At 44.4% G+C, this 22,652-nt stretch overlaps 1 protein-coding gene across 1 annotated transcript in view; it reads left to right on the forward strand.

The window, feature by feature from the left end:
* Positions 1-22,377, forward strand: part of TH (tyrosine hydroxylase) — a 33,138-nt gene extending 10,761 nt beyond the window's left edge. The window contains exons 3-13 of the mRNA XM_034770278.1: positions 2,639-2,813; positions 4,268-4,356; positions 5,772-5,839; positions 9,176-9,226; positions 11,261-11,406; positions 12,827-12,962; positions 13,094-13,163; positions 15,150-15,206; positions 16,646-16,741; positions 16,918-17,051; positions 21,384-22,377. Of these exons, the coding sequence (XP_034626169.1) occupies positions 2,639-2,813; positions 4,268-4,356; positions 5,772-5,839; positions 9,176-9,226; positions 11,261-11,406; positions 12,827-12,962; positions 13,094-13,163; positions 15,150-15,206; positions 16,646-16,741; positions 16,918-17,051; positions 21,384-21,543 (1,182 nt within the window). The 3' untranslated portion in view covers positions 21,544-22,377. The remainder of the gene's footprint in view (positions 1-2,638; positions 2,814-4,267; positions 4,357-5,771; positions 5,840-9,175; positions 9,227-11,260; positions 11,407-12,826; positions 12,963-13,093; positions 13,164-15,149; positions 15,207-16,645; positions 16,742-16,917; positions 17,052-21,383) is intronic.
* Positions 22,378-22,652: the final 275 nt, after the last annotated feature.

Below are 22,652 nucleotides of genomic sequence, written 5' to 3' on the forward strand. Positions count from 1 at the left end.
TGTAAGCTTGTGATCAGAAAGGCAGCTAAAAGCAATGCCTTGGACAGCCAGATGTTGGTATAAGTTTCCCAGGTCTTGAAGTGGCTAATAAGACCATGTGCTGTGCTTGTGTTGTTTTTTTTAAACTCAGGGAGGACACAAGTAAGATTAAACACCAGAGATAGAAGCTGCATTTTCTATCTTTGCTGTTCTTTTTTCTCCCCCCCCCCTTTTACTTGCGTTCAGTTTGTTTTGTCTGAAAGGAAGCAGGATCAGACTTTGACAACCGAAGCAATAACAGCTAGAACCCAACCAACGTCTGCTCTTTTCCTCAGAAGGACAGATACTGCCACCTATAATAGCATCTAAACGACTGTCACAGAAGGCTTTTTCCCCCTTCTAAAGACTCCCTACTTCTAAAGGGAAACGGAACAATGAATGTTAGACTAAAAGCTTTACTTAACACTTAAAATTTCTGATGGTTTATCTCTCTCTTTCTTTTCTGTATCTTTAATAAAATGTTTTTTAAAATTAATAAAGTGTTTGTCATGATGAGGTCTCTGTATACCAAACTGTTTTATGTTGGAGAGTTCCAGGGTCATGTTAACACCTTTAACTCTTTGGGCTCCTTTATTCCAACTAAATCAATCATTTCAGCTCATGTGCTAAAATGAAGCCTGTTTTCCTATAGCCAAATGCCTGGGGAATAAGCAAAAAAATGTGATAGCTTGAGTTAAAAGTCTAGCTTGCACCTGCATTCAGTTAGTCTGGAGACAGCAGAGAAAATGGGCCACTCGAGTGCTGCTAGTGAGAAACAGACTAATTTATAAGCTAGTTAAACTCTATTAAGATGTCTGACTTTTGGGGTCTCTCTTTCATGTTTAATAAAAGAATTAGAATGATGGGACAGATCCGCACCTAGTGTAACTCATCTTAGTTCCATTTAGCTTCAGTGGAGTTATGCCAGTTTATACCTGTTGTTGGGGATCTCGTAGAGGGTGCTTTGGGATTCTCCAATACACTAAAAGATGTTCCCAGCAGCACACCTAGCTCTGTCACTGAGATTGGAGGGTAGGGCATGAGGCCAAGTTCCAATTCTTCTCAAGAAAAAAGATGTTCCAATGGCAGCGTGAACACTGGCTGATCTCCCATGATGCCGCTGCCTTCCCTTTGTTGGGTAATAAAGATAACAGGAGACAAAGGAGGAACCTTTCCTGTTATTTATGCTTTCATAAGTGTCTAGTAATTAATTCCAAATGGAGCTGAAGGAAGTTACTTATTAGTTCTACCATGTATCAGGAGTCAAGGTATTGGAAGGGAAGCTAAACCAATCACAATGCTCTCTGAGCCAGCCCAATGGCCAAGCAGTAACACAACCTGTTAACATGCTGGAGATTAGAGTGAGAATATTGCTTCCAGGCTAAGAGGGGATGGGAAGACAGTGGAAGTAGCATGCAGACCTGCTGGTTCATATGGCTGGTAAGAAAGGACAGAGGTGGTGGATCTTAATATTACTTTTTAGAGATGCCGATAGCTTTTTTGACAAGAGTCTGTGAAGGAATTTCCTTGACTGAGAAATAGTAGCTGTGGTATAAGATCCTTAAGGAATTCAGAGGAGATGGATGTAATGCATGAAAAACTGTCTGTGTGTTGGAAAGAGAGAGGAACTCTACGTGTTTAATCCTGTAGCTCCTTCAGAGAGAAAAAATGACTCATAAATGATGTATAGCATTGACAGTTTCTTCACTGTCTTTATTTCAGCACCTTGGCCAGTGCACAGGACTGACACTGCCTGGTAGATGAAAGCTAGCTCCTCACTTCTCGTTTTGCTTCCTTTGGGGTAATAGTGGCTGAAATCCACACCCATAATAGGCATTTGAGAGATATTAAGTCTATTGGTGGAATGTCACTTCCTTGTGTGTACTGCAGCTGTTCAACATAAGTAATAAGGTTCTGCAGCTACAACAAATTGCAGCCATTTGTTTGCACACTCTGAGCTGAGAGCTGGTGCCTCATCACTTCGGTAACAATTAGAACAGTTTGAGGAGGGCAATATTCCATGTACAGAAAAGGCCACCATTTAGAAATTACTTTTTACCTGAGTCAGAGTGAAAAGCCAAAATAGAGAAAAAGTTAATTAAAAAAATTCTGAAAATTTCAAATAGGAAATGATGATTTTTGACATTTTAAATTGAAGCAAAAATTTTTCAAATCACCATTTCAAAATGAGACATTTTGTTTCAAAATAATTTCTCATTCTGATTTTCCCAATTGAAGAATTGAAAAATATGTCACCATGGTTCACGTTTTCTTGCGCAAAATTTTGACATTACAAAATGTGGTTTAATCTTGCAGAAAATGTCCATTATGATTTAGTGGCATTTTGTAATGGGAAAATGTTTCAGTCATAGAATTTCAACCTACTCACGTTACAGTATACGAAAGGGAAGGAATTAACAGGAAAGTGTCCTGTTCTGATTTCAGGCGTTCCTAGCTCAGCATCAGAAATACCCATGCTCCTCCCCTGCAGACATCCTGGAAAGAGTTTGTGTTTCTGGACTTTCTCCACTTTAATTTCACTTGTTGGAAAGTTTGCAATGCAATGTTATCAGAGCCTGTATTTTTATATTATATCTTTCCCCTCTTCCACCCTCTAAAGACATTCGAAGCTAAAATTCACCACCTGGAGACAAGGCCCAGCAGGAAACCTCGGGCAGGAACCACTGAGCTGGAATATTTTGTACGGTGTGAAGTCCATAGCTCTGATGTCAGCACTCTCATGAGCTCCATCAGAAGGGTGTCAGAAGATGTGAGGAGCACTAAGGAAGACAAGTGTAAGGAACTTGCAGCTGTTTTTTTTCCCCCAAGTCTAACATGAAGATTGAACTTTAGAAACTGTGGCACAGGGATTTCAGCACTCACATGCCAGGAATCTGAATAGACTAGACTAGACTAGACTACTCCTCCCAGTAAGCTCCTCAGATCCCATCTTTTCTCTCTCACCTTCTCCCCTTTCAAGAGGTGTCGGATTCCTTCTTCCAGGTCCAAATAGCAACAGGATTAGAAATGTAATGCCCAATACCTAGTACTGTACAGCTTCCACCCTGCTTATTCTAGCCAGTTGTCTGTTTTGCATTGACCTTTCTACCCATGTGTCAGTAACCCCACGTGTGTTTGGAGAGTGCTCTTTCTACACCAGTGAGACACTAGTGACCAATTGCTTGTCTCTACGGATTAATAAAATGAATCCTTTCTAGTTGAGCCAGAATTCTATTTTGATACATCACTAAGGTCAGAGGATTTCTCTCTTCCTCCCACTTTAATTCCTGGAGCAGCCATTAGGTGGGTGGTAAGAGTAAGGTAGCCCTGGAGGTTCATCAGAAAAAGTCAATAAGAGCTTTAATTTTTTCCTGGTGAGATGCCAGCACTCCAAGAATTGGCAAGTGATTTAAACATGATATAAAGGCTGAGGCAATATTTGGGCTAGATAGGGAACAACTCTGGCTAAATGTGCCCAACAGATACAAACAGAAAGGAGAGCAGAAGATGGGGATGATGGGAAAGTGATCAGTCATGGGGGCTTTCCTTACTATATCTGGCATCAGAAGATCATGTGCCTGGGGTCCTGGGTATCACCCTGCTAATCTGGGGCCATTATTATCTCCCTGCATTCCTTGTAATTCTGTCCCTTCAGTGTTAGCTGATCAGTGCTGCATCATCTCTCTCTGACCTAGGGATGCAGGTGAATAGCCTGGTCCAAGTCATTGGATGATGGTTCTCTATGTACATACAAGCCTGGGAAGGCTGGTAAAATGGATTTGTTCCCTTACTACCTAATCCTTGATGTACTTAAGCTTCATCAACAGAAGCACAGGTGTGTGGGGGTCATGCAGGATCCTAGGTGTCTTACAGTGACCATGTATTATTTTACCCTGGGGAGGGTGAAACTGCTATGAGTGAAAGACATTTTTTTCCCTAGTGGTTTCCTAGTATCAGAAAATGTCATTGTGCTGGGAGTTTGAAAGGGAAGTCATGTTTGCTCATGTGATGGAGGTGACTTTATTATGTCTGGCTGTGGGATAGGTGTACCATAGGAAGGGATCATAGGCAATCATGGAGCATAGCCATTGAAGCACAGTGGTGTCATGTGCAATTAAATCATTTGGAATTGAAGTGGTCATGTGTTTATGCATGTGCCACATCAGGTCATGTGTGTGCTATGACTTTATCTCCTCCACTTGACATGTTAGCTCAACATTCACGTCTATGGTCTTATTTCTCTTTACAGTTTACTGGTTTCCAAGAAAAATCTCTGAACTGGACAAGTGTCACCACTTGGTCACCAAGTTTGACCCAGACTTGGATTTGGATCATCCGGTGAGTTGGTGTGTTCAGACATATCCTCACTTTCCAGCCACGTGTCTTCCAACAGAAACAGAGAAATGGAAAGCACCGGTGATTGGAACTGGTTGGGAATTTTTTGACAAAATATTTTTCCATCAGAAAATGTCGATTCTGCAAAACCATAACTGTTTTCAGGAAAGGGTCCATTTGGACTAATTTTTCATTTAAAAAAATATTAAAATACAAAAAGATCAAAATCAAAAGGAACTGTTTTGATAGACTTGAACCAAAACTTTTGTGGGATAGTCAGCTCATGAATATTTTTGAGATTCTGACTTTTCATCCAAATTGGGAAAGGAAAGCTTTTTAAAATGTCAACCATTTTCCTAGGATGGGAAAACCATTTCTGGCCTAGCTCTACCTGTAATCCCACTTTGTCTATCGCCCTGTAGCCAGTACAGGTTTAGTTCCTGCAGGATACTGTATTCCTCGGTGCTTTGTCTAGTCTAGTTTGATCAAGAGATGGGGCTTCTACTACATTCCTAAAGAGATTATTCCTCAGTCCAAAAGATCTCACTTCTGAGGAAATTTTCATGGCTATCCAGCCTAAATTTTAACTGGATCTGTTTCAGAATTGGTTTCCCAGAGATGGAGTAGAGACAGGGCCGTCCCTAACTTTTTTGCCACCCCAAGCAAAGAAAAAAAAAGAGTGCCGCCCTCCATAGTGCCGCCATAACACACTCCCTCAGCACCGTGCCGCCACACCCCCCGCGCGGAGCGCCGTACCGCCGAACCCCCCAGCGCCGTGCCGCCAACCCCCCCCCCAGGCCCCTGCGGAGCGCCACGCCGCCGAACATGCCAGCCCCCCGCAGAGCACCGCCGAACCCCCCCAGCCTCCCACGGAGCGCCGCCGAACACCCCCCCGCCCCGCGGAGCGCCGCGTCACCAAACCCTCCCGCCGCCACACACACCTCCCACAGAGCGCCACCGAACCCCTCCGCCGAACCTCCCAGCCCCCCCCAAAACAAAAAACACTGAGCGCCCCCCACCATCCCAAGATTGGCCGCCCCAAGCACGTGCTTGATTGGCTGGTGCCTGGAGCCGGCCCTGAGTAGAGATGTCTTGTGTTTGGCTTGATGGACCTGGCTTCTCAGAAAATGAATAGACAGGACATACACTGGATTGGGGCAGGGCCCAATTCCTTCGCCTAGAAGGAGAATAGAAAGCTCTCACTTTGAGATGGGGAATGGAGTTACCTATGGGTATGAAAGGAGGGGCCTCTGTTGTAATGAGAGGCAGTTGCTAACTGTTAATGTGTGGGTGTGTACATCTCCCCCCCCATAGGGCCTATATTAAATGTGTGTGTGGTGGTGCGGGAAATGAGAGAACTTTCCTGTATGAAATGTTAACGAACTTAAACACTTGTTCTCTGTTCCCTTTTGTCACAGGGATTCTCTGACCAAGCATACCGGCAGCGAAGGAAAATGATAGCAGAAATTGCCTTCCACTATAAGCAGTAAGACACTTTCCAAATGTATGTGCAGGAGCAATTTCATAGCACAGTGCCACCTGCTGGGAACTCATTATGCTACTTCCATAAATCTGTCTTCTATCAACTTATCTTCTTCTCTGTTCATTATTTTGCCCTTCCATTCTCCCTTTCCAATTTCTTTTCTCAGGTCCTCTGCTCCCTGCACTCATTTCAGCTTCCTCCCATGTTTAAAAATCTGCATGTTCATTAATTCTTAGATGTTAAGGCCAGAACAGACTTGCTGCATAATACAGGCCATAGAACTTCATGCAGTAATTTCTGCACCAAGCCCATAACATTAGTCTGAGCTAGAGCATCTCTTTTAGAAAGATAGCCAGTCTTGTTTTAAAGACTTCAAGTAATGGAGAAACCACCCCATCCCTAGGTAAATTGATCCAATGGTTAATTACTCTCACTGTTAAAAATGTGTATTTAAAGCTAGACAAATTCAATCTAGAAATAAGCTTTCAACCACTAGATCTTGTTATACCTTTTTCTGCTAGATTAAAGAACCATCTACTATCAGAACTCCCTTCCCCATAAAGGTACTTGTAAACTGCAAACAGGTCACCTCTAAACTCTCTCTTGGATAAGATAAATAGATTGAGCTTCTTAATTAGTTCGTTATAAGGTATGTTTTCCAGACCTCAAATCACTCTTGTAGTTCTTTTCTAAACCTTTTCCAATTTTTCAACATTCTTTTTGAAATATGAATACCAGGATTAGATACAGTTTTCCAGTAATGGTCTCACTAATGCTGGATACAGATGTAATACCACCTTCTCTGTCCCTACTTAATATTCCTCTGCTTATGCATCCAAGGAATGCATTCCCTTCCCCACCCCGCCCACTTAGTTATAGTATTACACTTCTCATCTTACCAAGCAATCCAGATTGGTCTTTAGAACTGACTTGACCACATCATTATTTTTTAATCACTCCTCCAATTTTTGTGTCAGCTACAAATTTTATCAACAATAATTTTGTATTTTCTTCAAATTATTGACAAAGATATTGAATACCATGGGGCAAAGAACAGATCCCTTGGGAATCCCACTTCCCCTAACAAGATGATGATTCCCCATTTACAATTACTTTTAGATCCATCGGTTAACCATTTAGCTTTAATAATTGCTGTTTAACATCCTCCCTAGTTACTGATGGAATAGAAAGTATTTCATTATCTCTGTAAGGCATGAATGCATCATCTTGCTTCTTTCCAAATACAAAGCAAAGTTATTTATGGAATACTTCTGCCTTTTCTACATCATAATTGACAATTTTATCATCCTTCTCTATCACCAGGTCTATCCCAATGTTAGGATTTTGTTTGTTTTAGTATATTTAAGGACAATAAGAAGGAAATATTTACCTCTACTGGCCATACATTTTTCATTGATACCTTGAGCTTCCCTTATCAATCATCTGCATTTCCTAACTATCCATTTGTATTCATTGCTATCAACTTTTCCATTGTCCACTTGTGTGTGTGTGTGTGTGTATATATATATATATATATATATATATATATATATATATATAAAAGAAAAGTAGCCATATATACATATCTACATACATATATATATGGCTACTTTTCTTTTTCCTTTTTACCAAGGTGTTTTTTTTTAATAAAAAAGACTTCTTGTGGAATTGTGGGTTTGTTGGGGTCATTGAATAAAGCATTATTAAACATATGTCAATGATCACTCACATTTTGATATTTAAATTTTTCCTCCCCTCCCACTCAGTTTTACTCAATTGTCAGCTTTGGGGAACTGTCCGTCTTAAAGCACCAAGTGTGTGTGTGTGTGTGTGTGTGTTTGTCTGTCTGTCTATGTATATAATTCTTGTGATTTATCACTTAGAACATTGATCCATAATCATTCCTGTTCCTGTCCTTCTGAGTTGTCAGTAACTCTAAAGTAGGCAATAGTATCTTTAATGTAGTGTGTCACTCCCTTCCCTTCTTGCTAAGCCTACCCTATGAGCTAGGGTTGTGATTCCCAGCTCACATACACATACTCACACTAGCTTGATGAGCATTAGCATGAGTATAAATAGCAATGTAGCTGTGGGAACATAGGCAGTGACAGTGGAGGCACAGCCTAGCTATGCCAAGATCAAACCCACCTGAGCCCTGTGGGCATGTACTCAGCACAGCTTAGCCATGCTGCCATTGTCCATATTACCACAGCTACAATAGTATTTATACTCTAGCTCTCATGGAGCTAGTGTGAGTATGTGTATACAAGCTGGGAATCACACCCCTAGCTCAAAGTGTAGACATATACCCTATCAAGGAAATCTAGGCTATCCAGTGATTTTAACATTCTAGTCATGTGACTCCTCCCACCAGGTTTCAGTAATACCAGTCATCACTTTTTTTCTATAAAATGAGCATTCTAATTCCTCCTGTTTATTTCCCAGCTTTCTAGCATTGGTGTACAGGCAATAGAAGAATTGCTTCTCCTTACGGCCCTTGATGCCTTGATTCTTTACCTTCAAACTACGTTGAGTCTCAGTTACATGTTTTGAGCATATGTGCAGGGTTTGACTGTTTAGCACTCACCCTAGTAGCTGCTAGTTTAAAGCCCTCCTAACCCTATGTGCAGTTCTAAGCTCTATGTCTCCAGTTAGACCCATGCTAGCCCCATCTTCATATACTAGCTGTCTCTCTAATTAGCCTTATGACCAGAGCTGGGCAACTAATACCGTTTTCAATTTTCGCTGGCAACTGTGAAAAATTAAAGAAAAAAATAATTTCTGGTGGGGACAAAAATGAAGGGGTTTTTTTGACCGGTTCAGTGAATCAAAATATTTGTAAAATGTTGTTTTGTTGGGCGCACCATAAAACCTTTTGTTTTGATTTTGAGCATTTTTAATATATTACAAAAATGATAAATAAAATGAAAGGAACCTTTGAAACAAAGTTTTCATTTTTCTAGATTTTTTTTTAAGCTTTCATTTTGACCCAAACAACTGAACAATCTTGACAGAAATTCACTAAAAGTTTTGGTGTCACTGAATCTGCATTTTTGGCCGAAAAGAAGTTTTGATCAAAAAATTTGACCCAACTCTATTTATGACCCATATGTTTCCTACTAGACCTGTGCTAACCCTGTGCCCCATATGCTAGCCATGTGTTAGGTTTAAAGTTGTCTGATCCATATTATACTGTGCAGATATTGTGCATCGTAAACGTAGTGCTCTTTTCTTAAAGGATGGGGGAGCTTTCTTAAGGTTGGGGCCCCAGAGTGTATAGCATGTTGTTATTGTGTTTTCCCATCTCCTATCGTCCCTAACCCCATATTTGCCTTGCAGCGGGGAGCCAATCCCTAGAGTGGAGTACAGGGCAGATGAGATAGCTACATGGTGAGTGTTGATTTAATGCAAAATCCTTTCTGACTCCATTCAGCTGAATTAGGAACCATGAAAGAAATAAAAAATTTTGCCCCATTGACCAGCTATGGGGGTGTGTGCCTTGGACAAATACAGAAATCAGAAAACAGTAGTGGGTTTATACTGGGGCCAATACTGGAAGTTGAGAACTGAATGGTTGTGGTGGAGTGTCTTAAAAAATGTATCACGAAGGTGTGGATGTTGCCTAATAGCCTCTCTGTAAAGAGCTCTGACTGTTTGCAAGGGTTTCCTTGGGGACTAAGTTTCAGAGTGGTAGCTGCGTTAATCTGTATCCTCAAAAAGAATGAGGAGTACTTGTGGCACCTTAGAGACTAAAATTTGTTAGTCTCTAAGGTGCCACAAGTACTCCTCGTTCTTTTTGGGAGCTAAGGGAATTCTAAGGGTATGTCTACACCCAGCCGCTAATTCGGCGGCTGGCAATCGAAGTTCTGGGTTCGACTTATCGCGTCTTGTCTGGACGCGATAAGTCGAACCAGGAAGTGCTCGCCGTCAACTGCAGTACTCCAGCTAGACGAGAGGAGTACCGCGGAGTCGACGGGGGAGCCTGCCTGCCGCGTGTGGACCGAGGTAAGTTCGAACTAAGGTACTTCGAACTTCAGCTACGTTATTCACGTAGCTGAAGTTGCGTACCTTAGTTCGATTTGGGGGTTTAGTGTAGACCAAGCCTAAGTGGGAGGGTCCAGGAGACCCATCCCTAAAGAACAAGCACGTCAGATGATGCTAATATTCGTAACTCCGAGAAAGAGATGCAGCATGTGAGGAAATCTGACCCTGTACTGCCACTCTACTTGCTAACTGCTCAGCCACCTATAAGGTCTAAGGCAGATCCAAGACTCTTTGGTACCATAAATCAATTTCTGCTGCTCCTCCTCGCTTAGGGTGACCAGATGTCCTGATTTTATAGGGACAGTCCCAATTTTGGGGTCTTTTTCTTATATAGGCTCCTATTACCCCCCCACCCCCGTCCCGATTTTTCACACTTGCTGTCTGGTCACCCTATAAGGGCTGTACCTAAAGTCCATTACAGTTCCACTTCTTATGGTCTCCAGAGGCTCCTCTTAGGGTACGTCTAAACTGTTTTAAAACCCACAGCAGCGAGCCTCCGAGCCTAGGGACAGGGTCGGGCTGAGCCATGATGTGAGCCCCATGAGCCTGAGTCTGTAGACCTGGGCTCTGAGACTCACACCTGCAGGTCTCTGTTTGCCGTTTAGACTTACCTTTGGTGGGTAGGACCACTAATGAGAAGATGACTTATCAGGGGAGCTGCTGAGGTGTATTTCTGGATTATCCATCTGCTGTCTCTCTTAATTTATCTCTCACTAGTGTGACTTTTTTAACAGATAAAGCCACTGGGACTGGATTTTTGTTCCCAGTTAGAATGAACTCTCTTGATGCACCTTGACCTTGAGTCTTCACTACGGGGAGGAGGAATCGATTTAAGATACGCAAATTCAGCTACGCGAATAGCTTAGCTGAATTTGACGTATCGGAGCCGACTTACCCCGCTGTGAGGACGGCGGCAAGATCGACCTCCGCGGCTCTCCGTCGACGGCACTTACTCCTACCTCTGCTGGTGGAGTAAGCGCGTCGATTCAGGGATTGATTGTCGCGTCCCGACGAGACGCAATAATTCGATCCCCGAGAAATCGATTTCTACCCGCCGATTCAGGCGGGTAGTGTAGACCTAGCCTTAGTTATCTCCAGATACACGAATTGTCCCTGTGAAGGTGGCCTCTGAATTCTCCACTCTCACAGTCAGCAAGAAGCACTTGGGTGGAGAGTGTGTGTATGCACATGTGCTCGAGCATGTATGTGTAAACAGATCGAAAATCAATGGTTTAAAAAATAAAATAAAATAAAAAAAACAGGGAGAGGAATTCCAGCAGGATGCGTACTGGGTGTTGTCTGTCCTGATGAGAGGCACAACAAAGGCCGGCAGGGCTAGATCCTGAATTCACACCCTCTCTCCTATCTGTCACTCTGAAGGAGGGAGGTTTACACCACACTGAAGAGTCTGTACCCGACTCATGCCTGCAAAGAGCACCTGGAGGCCTTTCACCTGCTAGAGAGATTCTGCGGCTACAGCGAGAACAACATTCCTCAACTGGAGGATGTCTCCTGCTTCCTGAAAGGTGGGTGTGGGCACATTCCAGGGCCAGGAGTGGGATTACAGGGTCGTGGGTATCAGCATGTAGACATGTGAATCCGTGAAATGGCTGGGGTGCATTTCAAGGTAGAATGTGAATCTGCAGGAGGGAACTGGAGGTTAGGGTAAACAAGTGCTTGCTATGGAGGCCGACAGCATGAACGGTATTGTAAGGTAGTACAAACAAGGGAGAGGTCTTGTGTGCTCCAGGAGGGAAGTGGGCAGGGGCGCATGCAACAGTGTGTACTCCTCTGGGGAGTCAGAGTGACTATAGAGAAAGGGAGGGAGCCAGCGAGCATTCTGGGCCCAGTCTGAGAATTCAGGGTGGTGGCAGGAGTGCATTGAAGCATGGGCTTCCAGGTCGGAAGTGCAAAGAAGGATTGGGGGGTGGGGCGGTCTAGAGTGGAAATGTGTGTTCCAAGCACAGGAGTGAGAATCAACTCCAGGAATGTAGGGGCTAGTGTGGAGGGTGTGTCGGAGAGCCCAAGCACTGAAATATTCGTGTATGGACCCCATTGTACCTAGTGGTGAATTTCAGCATTTGCCCAGTCACCATGTCCTCTTGGCTTGCAGGGAATTTATTGTCTATTGCAAGTAGAGATGCTAGGTCTGCCAAGGTAAAACTGAAGACATTCACTTACAGTACTATAGCTTTTGCTGTAAGTGCTGATAATACTATCATGACTAATGAACACCCCACCCTGAGACTCGGCTCAAAGGACTTTCATTATATAAGTAGGGCCCTACCAAATTCATGGTCAATTTCACCGTCATAGGATTTTTAAAATAGTAAATTTCATGATTTCAGCTATTTAAATCTGAAATTTCATGGCATTGTAATTGTAGGGGTCCTGACCCAAAAAGGAGTGTTGTGTGTGGAGGGGGGTCACAAGATTATTAGGGGGTGGGGGTACTGTTACCCTTACTTCTGCACTGCTGCAGGAGGTGGCACTGCCTTCAGAGCTGGGCAGCTGGAGAGTGGCGGCTGCTGGCCGGGAGCCCAGCTCTGAAGGCAGAGCTGCCACCAGCAGCAGCGTAGAAGTAAGGATGGCATGGAATGGTATTGCCACCCTTACTTCTGCGCTGCTGCCTTCAGAGCTGGGTGCCCAGCCAACAGTCGCTGCTCTCCAGCCACCCAGCTCTGAAGGCAGCGCAGAAGTAAGGGTGGCAATACCGCAACCCCCCTCAAATAACCTTGTGATCCCACCCTGCAACTCCCTTTTGGGTTGGGACCCCCAGTTTGAGATATGCTGGTCTCCCCCATGAAATCTGTATAATATAGGGTAAAAGCACAAGAAAGACCAGATTTCATGGTGGGAGACCAGATTTCACAGTCCGTGACATGTTTTTCATGGCCATGAATTTGGTAGGGCCCTATAAATAAGTGGTTGTTTGGATTATTTCAGAGAGAACTGGGTTCCAGCTCAGACCTGTGGCTGGCCTGCTGTCTGCACGTGACTTCCTATCCAGCTTGGCCTTCAGGGTATTCCAGTGCACGCAGTACATCCGCCATGCATCCTCACCCATGCACTCCCCAGAGCCGTGAGTATGGCCGGGTACAATGCAGTATCCTCTCTGTCCTCACACTGCTCCTGACAGTGTAAAACCAGGAAATGGGATTCAACCCTCTAGCAGTGACTAATCCATCCTTCCTCTTTTCTTTCCAATGGAAGGGACTGTTGTCACGAACTTCTGGGGCACGTACCAATGCTGGCCGACAGGACGTTCGCACAGTTCTCCCAGGTAATTAGGGCAGATTGGTCCTTGCACTGAAAGCCCAGCAATGGGTCCTGATGCTCAGAAGCCATTTTAGGGAATGGTGTGAGAACTCAAATTCCAGTCCCAACTTATCCCACCAGGGATTACTTAGGGATCTGCGTTGTTATGTTGACTATAGGGGAGCAACTTCACTTCCAATTTTCCCCAGCAGTATGGTTGGGAATGGCATGGAAATAGTAGCTGTGTGGGAGCTTACTCCTAGCACTGCGCTAGCAGGAGTTATTGTAGGGCAGGGATAGGCAAGCTATGGCATGCATGCTGAAGGCGGCACGTGAGCTGATTTTCAGTTGCACTCACACTGCCCAGGTCCTGGCCACCGGTCTGGGGGGCTCTGCATTTTAATTTAAATTTTAAATGAAGCTTCCTAAATATTTTAAAAACCTTATTTACTTTACATACAACAATAGTTTAGTTATATATTATAGACTTATAGAAAGAGACCTTCTAAAAACGTTAAAATGTATTACCGGCACGCCAAACCTTAAATTAGAGTGAATAAATGAAGACTCAGCACAGCACTTCTGAAAGGTTGCTGACCCCTGTTGTACGGCATGCTATAGGATCATGGACTAGAGCGGAACAGAGTATCAACCACAGCAAATAATTTATCCAATGGATTTAGGCCTTTCCTCCCTCCCCCAAATTATCCACAGATCAAACTTTGCATTTTATGAACGTAGTCATTCTTAGTAACTGTTCCTCAAATACATGGTGTGTATGTATTTCAGATCACAGGTTGTTTGTGCCCTCTCTACTTCGAGCTGTGCTTTTTACTCTTTGTTCATTTCTGATGGGTGACTGCCCACCTACATCATTAGTAGTACACCTCTACCCCGATAGAACGCTGTCCTCGGGAGCCAAAAAATCTTACCGCGTTATAGGCGAAACCGCTTTATATCGAACTTGCTTTGATCCACCAGAGTGCGCAGCCCCGCCCCCTCGGAGCGCTGCTTTATCATGTTATATCCGAATTCATGTTATATCGGGGTAGAGATGTAGTAGTATTTTTATTACTATTGACATGACTATTGTCATGGACCAGGACCCTGTTGTGCTAATTGCTATGCGAAACACAGAACAAGAGAAGGTCCCTGCCCCAAAGAGGTTACAGTCTAAATACGTTATCAGAAGGATACAGACAGCTGGGGGAGTACAAGGAAACAACGAGACAGTATTGGTCAGCATGGTAGGCTGTGTTCTCAGTGCACCAGTAGCCAAACTGTTTTCAAGTTTCTGGTAGGCATCATGGAAAAGGAAAATTCTAAAGAGGGATTTCAAGGAAAATAATGAGGCAGCTTTCTGGATGTTTATGGGGAGCTCTTCCCGAGCAGGAGGGTCAGCTTAGAAGAAAGCATGAAGGTCCTTGTTTGAAAATATAACAGACGAGTGACACAGGCTGACATTTGCTGATTGGAGGCAGAAATTGACATCTTGATACTGAATGAGAGATGATAGGGAGGTGGAGATAGGCCATCAAGGGCCTTAAATGTCAGGTGTGGTATTATCTCTTTGTTTATAGACTGAATGGACAAGACAGAGAGAGAGGAAGTATTATCCCTCTTTTACAGATAGGGGACCGAGGACCAAAAGATTAAGTGACTTGCCCAAGGAGTCTGTGGCAAACCAAGCAATAGAACCAGATCTCCTGAATCCCAGCCTGGTGATTTAACCACAAGATCATCCTTCTTCCTCCTGCACTCTCAGCCTCCGTGGCACAAGCTGTTAGAGGAAATGATACCGAAGCAGCTGCTACACACCAAGCTCAGAATTAGCGTATTGCCCCCTGGATGCTGGTTTCTGGGATGCTAACTGGGGGTGGTGTGAGAAGTCCATAAAATGAGTGACATCTGAGCAAGCTAGAAGCCAAACCCATTAGCAAAACTGACTGGATTGAAATGGCTCTGGGTGCAACCCGTGTTTATGCGTTAACCTTCTTCCTTCTCTTCCTAGGATATTGGACTGGCATCGTTGGGAGCTACTGAGGAAGAGATTGAGAAACTTGCAACGGTAAGTTTTCCTTTACTCTGAAGGGATCCTTGTTACTCTAGCAGAACTGGTGAGCTCCTTCTCCTCCTTGGGTATTAGTGGCTGGCATGATTCAGGAAGATGTGGTTTAGTTAGGAAATGGGGCAGTTTTTCCTGAGTTACATACAGACAGGTTCAGTAGAGGCATTAAGATCAGTCACTAATGTCCTGTCTCCAAATAAAACAGGAGTACTTGTGGCACCTTAGAGACTAACAAATTTATTAGAGCATAAGCTTTCGTGGATGCATCCGAAGAAGTGGGCTGTAGTCCACAAAAGCTTATGCTCTAATAAATTTGTTAGTCTCTAAGGTGCCATAAGTACTCCTGTTCTTTTTGCGGATACAGACTAACACGGCTGCTACTCTGAAACCTGTCTCCAAACGTCTTCATTGTCGCTCCCCTCACGTTCTCTCTGTCCAATCAGCAGATATGTCACTGGGGAGCCTCTGTTGGCTTGTTTCCCACACAGCATGCTGCATTACACCACTGGAGCATGTGAGTGGAGAACACAGAGTTCTGGTTCCCTTCTTAGGTGGCCTTCTCCAGAGCGTCACATACCACCAATGAAACACAGGGCCTCATCATGGGGCTCTGCAGCATTGCAGTGCATGCTGGGAACACAGTCTACCTCACTCACAGGGACAGAGGTCAATTACAAAAGACTAAGGTTGAGCAGAGCTCACCTGGCCACACATTAAGTTTCATGGACAATGGCACTCACAATTCTTTATCATCTGGCATCACGCTGTCAAAGATGTGGGATTTACTGCATAGCCTTGAAAGGAATCTTTGGAGCTGGATTAAGTTAAATCCCTTTCCTTTAAGTCTGCCTAACCAAGTTCAACTTCAAGGCCCATTCACAAAGGTATTTTGTTGACACTGAATACTCAGTGATATAACCAGATTATTTAGTACATTATCCAGAGAAATGTGTGAACCACATTGGGACTAGCTGGCCTTGAGCACCTGCAACACAAGCAAATGCTTCGAGCCCCATGCTATTGGGGACCCCAGTAAAACTACTAACTTGCTGTCTGTCTCACTCCTTCCAGCAGTGAAACCAGACAGCACCATGCTCCCAGATCTTCCAAAGGGGGGAGGGAGGGAAGAGGCAGCTCATCACGAGCTATGAAGGAGGGATTTATTCTTGAGAAGGTTTCAATTAGTCAATGCAAGTCAGATATGACAGTGATGGGCACAGTATAGGCAGACAGGCTAGAGAGATGCAAGTTGTTCCAAAGCGTATGAGTGATCTGATCTGGGTTTGTGGCCAGTGACCTCTCTATTTTCCTTTCAAGCCCATCTAACAGCCCCAGGAAGGCTGTTCTCTGATCTGAACGGTCTGCGGGGAGGTGAAAGAAAAATGAAGAGGAGAAGGAGGAGGAGTGACTCCTTGCTTGTTTTTCTCTTCCCTTCGCAGCTTTATTGGTTTACAGTGGAGTTTGGGCTCTGCAAACAGAATGGAATAATCAAAGCTTATGGAGCTGGGCTCCTATCCTCCTATGGGGAGCTAATAGTAAGTCTCGACCTACCTTGTTCTTCTCTGCTCAGACACATTGCGCCAAAGGGCCCCTTTCCCCTCTGCACACCTTCAGTTTCTTTAGCGAATCCACTTTCTGCATTTCTCTCTCTCATGCACACAAACTTCCTTCCCCTCCTTTAAGTATTGGCTTTTATTCGTACTTTCCTCAGCACTCCTTGTCGGACGAGCCGGAGGTCCGGAACTTTGACCCAGATGCTGCCGCTGTTCAGCCCTACCAGGATCAGAACTACCAGCCAGTGTATTTTGTATCTGAAAGCTTCAATGATGCCAAAGACAAACTCAGGTAGGATCCAGAATGGAAGTGCCACCAGGGCAACTAAATACATACAGTTAATTATATCATGGCCTGCCTTCCTCTTTGCATCATTCAAAACAATACTTGGTACCGTATATACTCGATCATAAGCCGGTTCGTTTATAAGCCAAGATGGATAAGTAAAAATGGAAAATGTGTATGACCCATTCATAAGACGACCCTATAATTCAGAGGTCAGCAAACTTTTGGCCATCAGGATAAGTCGCTGGCGGGCCGAGATGGTTTGTTTACCTTGAGCATCTGCGGGCACGGAGGTAAACCTAAGTAAACAAAGTGTCCCGGCAGCCAACTGCTTACCCTGATGGGCCGAGACAGCAACTGGTGGGGAAATTTTTTGGGGGGGGAGAAGCTGGAGGTCAGGGGAGTAACCCCTGTGACCACCCCCCACATGACCCCACCCCTAGCCCAGGACCCCCACACTCTCCCCATCCCATCCCTTCCCACCTTATCTGGGGAGGATGTCTCTGGCCTGGCTGGAGCTGCTCCGGCAGTCTAGGCAGCGCGGCCGCAGCCTGCTCCGGCGGGCCAGACCGGGCAGTGCGGCCGCAGCATGTTCCAGTGGGCCAGGTGACGCGGCCACAGCCTGCTCTGGTGGGCGGGGCTGAGTGGCGTGGCCGCAGCGTGCTCTGGCGGGCAGGGCTGGGCGGCGCAGCTGCAGCATGCTCCAGCGGGCGGGCGGGGCCAGGGCCGCAGCCTGCCAGCCCCGGAGCTGCAGCTGCTTTGGAGACTGGAGAAGTGGAGAGACTCTGGCCTCGCCTCTTCCCTTCTGTCTCTGCTGGCTGTGCTGCCTCTCCTTGCCCCCTTTGTTGGGGGGAGGGGCTGTGTCCCACCTCTCCCTGTCTATACCCGTTCATAAGCTGACCCCCTACTCTGGTGCTTCTCTTTTTTACTAAAAAAATTCGGCTTATGAATGAGTATATATGGCACTTTAGCTGAAAGTCCCCATTTATGACCTCAAAGCACATTAGAAACCATAATTAATTAGGCCTCACAAGGCCCTACAGGATTAGCCTCAGTTTTAGGTAGGAAAACTAAGGCACAATGAGGTTAAAGCAACTCTGCAAAGCTCACACAGCAGGGCCAAGATTTCTCACTCCTAAACCTCTGCTCTAAGCACTAGGCCACAGTGCCCACCCGTCCAACCCTTAATCATTCATAGGCATTAGACCTGTCAATTGCAGTGAGCTGGAGGGCAGACTGAATGAGCTAACGGAATGGATACTTCTATCTCTACTACAGGAATCCTATCAGAAGGGTCACAGAGTGGAGCCCCAGCTCCACACTTAGTGGTGACATGGCACATCTGCCAGACATGCCGTTATTGCAGAGTATGGCAGAGACCAGACTCATGGCTGGTTGGGGATCCCAAGGTCTGTGGCCCAATTTTCCCCTTGATCTCCAGGCTCATGTCCCCTGTCCCTACCACACTGTTGGCCAGCAGTTCTAACGTACAACTGTGTGAGTAGTGAGCATTCATGATGGGCAGGAGAATATGGCTGCAGGATTTGTTGTTTACTTTATACCTTTCTCTGTAGGGGACTGCTCTGATTAGTCTATTGGACCATGCAAAAAACTGTGCCCAGGAGAACACACTTATACTCAATCATTTTACTCTCTAGTGTCAGGGGGAAATAATGTATGCTTCCTTTAGCCATTAGCAAAGAAAAGGTGTTTTTTTTTAATATCACACAATGTACAGGCCCAGGGCATCTTGACGGTGGAATGCTCCATTTTCAATAATGTGCTAAGAATCTGCAATGTTTAAACCAGAATATTTAGGGAACCCCTGAATATGTTAAAATTCACTAGCATCACTTCCAGGCCTTTGGGACTCGGTTACCAAGATGTAAGCACTCTCAGGCTGCCCTCCTTAAGAAATGAGGCTTCTTTTCTTACTGACAGATAATTAATTAGCCATCTGCAGTTTTGAGAAACCCACTGTGCTGCATGTGTGGACAGAGGATTGCTTAGAATGTCTCTCACTGATGGAAGATACCCCAAGGCCTGATCCTATTTAAAGGCCATTTAGGAATTACACAAGAGTTGAACATGAGGTTACTTCACTAGTATTATTATTACCTTAGCATCTAGGAGCCTCACTTGTGGTGCTCAGGGATCGCTCAGGCTCAGGTCCACAAAGGTTTTTAGGAGCCTAAGCGTCAGGTTTGCAAGAAATTTGCTTTATTGTGTGCCGGTTCCAACTAGCCTTGCATAACAAGAGCTTCACAGTGCCCCGTCCATACTGTCTGGGAAGCTCAGCCCTGAAATGCACTCCCCAGCACCACACCAGTTATGAAGTAGGACCCCATTGTGGTAGGTGCTGAACTAAAAGTTAGTTCCTGCCCCCAGGAGCTTACAATCTGGCACTTATTTAGTTATCCATGAAGCTACCTACAGAGGGGATGTTGTGTTCCTATGCACCAAGAGAAGCAAGATCTCCAAGGAGTTCTGAGATATGGATCCTCAAAGGGCCCACATTTCTAATTATTAATGTTTTCCCCCAGGATTCTCCACATCCCAATTTGCAGCAGACCACTGCAGTTCCAATAAGACCACCATTGTCAGTAATGTTAACTCTTTCAGTGCCCTGTCAGAGCTTCTTTTATCTTTTGAGCCACCATTCAAAGAGCTATTCATTCTAATCCGAGTAACAATGAAAAACAGTCATCAATAGACAGTATCAGGGGGTAGCTGTGTTAGTCTGTATCCACAAAAACAACAAGGAGTCCGGTGGCACCTTAAAGACTAACAGATTTATTTGGGCATAAGCTTTCATGGGTAAAAAAACCTCACTTTTTCACTCCATGCATCTGAAGAAGTAGGTTTTTTACCCACGAAATCTTATGCCTAAATAAATCTGTTAGTCTTTAAGGTGTCACCAGACTCCTTGTGGTTTTAGTGATAAATAGAGGCATAGTTAGGAGAGAAAGGAAGGCAATACATCTGGCCAGAAAACAAGAACTCCATTTCATGAAAAATTTCGACAAATGGTTGCGTTCCACGTTGGAACAAAACTAGAACTTTGAGAAAAAATTATTTTTGTGAAGAAAAAAAAAAAAAAACCAAGAGAGACCATCCATGCCAGTGTAACCAATAGCTTAGTGATTATGGCAGTCACTGGGAGGGTGAGACACCCAGGTGCAAGTCACTGTTCTGATTCAGGCAGATATTTCTTGTTGGAAAATACGGATTTGTAGAAAAATTTTCAACCAGGTCTGGAAGATCGTACATTTCCCTATTTTAACTGTAAGTGAATGGCATTTTAAAGACCACAAGAGGGTGCCAGAACATAAGGAAAGACAAATATTACTTGATAACTATAAAGACTATCAGTAAAGGATGCAGGTGAATCAGGTATTACAGATCTGTCAAATATTGGCAGCAAGGTGAAATGTGCAGGATATTGTTTAACACTGTTGGTTATTCTAGTTCTCTTATGCTTTGGGTGATCATCATCCTACTCAGTCATTCCCCTGTCCACCTCTATCCACGTGAACCTGCTGTTACCTGTTTACTAGTATCAATTATTGCCATCAGAAATAATGACTCATGTAACTGGGGTTCATCAAAAATACTCTCTTTAGTAGAACAAACTTGTTCCCCCATCTTTGTAAGCTTTTTTTGGTTTTCAAATATGGATGTCTAATGTCAGGATCCTAAGTCCATATTTATTCAGTAGCGGAAAATCATGTGACTTACTTAGGTGCTTAATATTGTCATAGGAACCTAATGTCAGACACCCAGTTCTGACAATCTTGGCCTTTGTTTTTTAACTTATCCTGTGATCTTTATTCCAAATGGCTATGGTCCTGATTTTTGAGAGGTGCTGAGTGTTTACACCTACAACTGAAGTCAATGGGTTAATGCTGAGTCAGGTGCAGGGTTACTAATTTAGAGTGAAGTACTGACTTGAGTTAGGACACTGTACAGAGAAGCCATGCAAACTTCCCCTTTGCCCGCAGAGCTCTGAGAACAAAGCCTCTCTGCCCCCATGGTCCACAAATGGTCCACAGGAACAAATTCATCCTGGGTGTGACTCCAATACACGGAAATACACTAGGGATATATCAAGACTACATCTCTGCCACTGTCATTGGGGATAAACTTGATGTTGGGACAAGCGCAGATTTTTATTTTTTTTTTAAGTTGATAAAATGTTAAAATGGAAAGTGATTGAAAGCAGAGAGAGCGTTTTGAAGATATTTCATGGCAGCATACGCGCTCCCCCCCCCCCATTGTTTTCAACCCACTCACAGCCCCTTTCTACTCATTACATTTGCTTCTACCCTCTCCCTACAGAAGCTATGCTGCACGCATCAAGCGACCCTTCTCGGTGAAATACGATCCGTACACCCACAGCATTGAGCTTCTGGACAACTCGCAGAAGATCCACCACTCTCTGGAGAATGTGAGGGATGAGCTTCACTCCTTAATTGATGCGCTGAATGTTATCAGTTAATATGAAAACCATGTTCCTTCTCTCCCCTCTGCCACTGGGTGCTTCCTCCTTCCACCATCACAGAGATGACCCCTGCTCTGGTACTTTGCCACTGTGCTTTCAGCCAGGTCCTGGGCAATAGCTTCAACCCATTCTCTCTTAGGGTTTGTACTGCTGCCCACCACCATTGTATCTCCACAGTCATTTAAAGATGGATGTTTGTATTTTGAGATGATCCAGTTTGAATGGAAGATGGATGGGTTAAGGGCCTGATCCAAAGCCTACTGAAGTCACTGGGAGTCTTCTTATTGCCTACCATGGGCTTTGGGTCAGTCCCCAATATAGTGTCACACTACAGTCATTATATGTGAGCTGTGGGTCATAGACTCAAGTGCAATTAATGGAATTAAGAACACAAGAAGTCAGGAGTCCATTACAAATACTGGACACAAGGGATTTTTCATTTAAGATCCCACAGGAAATATTTCATTTAATTAAAAAAAAAATCCCAATAGCAGCTTCATGAAGAAGCAACCACCCTGTATTCAGACTAACACAGCTGCTACTTTGAACCCTGTATTCAATCCCCTTTGAGGGCAAAAAGGCTTTTAAGTGAATCCTACCAGCTCTAGGTCCTAGTTTGAGCTGAACTCCTAACCCAAATTAAACTTCTGAAACTGGGCTGGGCTCTCTGGGCTGGAGTAAACTCCAAAAGCTAAAACAAGCCCCTGAGCTAAACTTCCAGGCTGGAACAAACATTTGAGCCACACCAAACTTCCAAGTTGGAATGAGCTTTTGAGTGCTGTCAGACTCCCGGGTAGAAGTGAACTCCCGAGCTATATTAACCACAACCATCACCCGCAGCTTTCTGACTAGACTGAACTCCCAATGTGGAGTGACCTTCTTGGGCTAGTAGCTAGTTTTATAAATCCTTAGCCCCACCCCTAATGGAATCTGGCCAATCAGCCCTCTCTATCTTACCAAAAATGGAGTCTCACAGCTAGTAGCAAACAGCCTTTTCTAGCTCCAAGGAAAACTGCACCAACATGTTAGCCCAAGCTATAAATACTTAAAATATATTTTCCCTAGGATAAAGACAATTAGGAGGAGGGCAGGAGAAACCAACCCTT

This window comes from Trachemys scripta, chromosome 4, assembly GCF_013100865.1.
Source record: "Trachemys scripta elegans isolate TJP31775 chromosome 4, CAS_Tse_1.0, whole genome shotgun sequence".
Classification (NCBI taxonomy): domain Eukaryota; kingdom Metazoa; phylum Chordata; order Testudines; family Emydidae; genus Trachemys; species Trachemys scripta.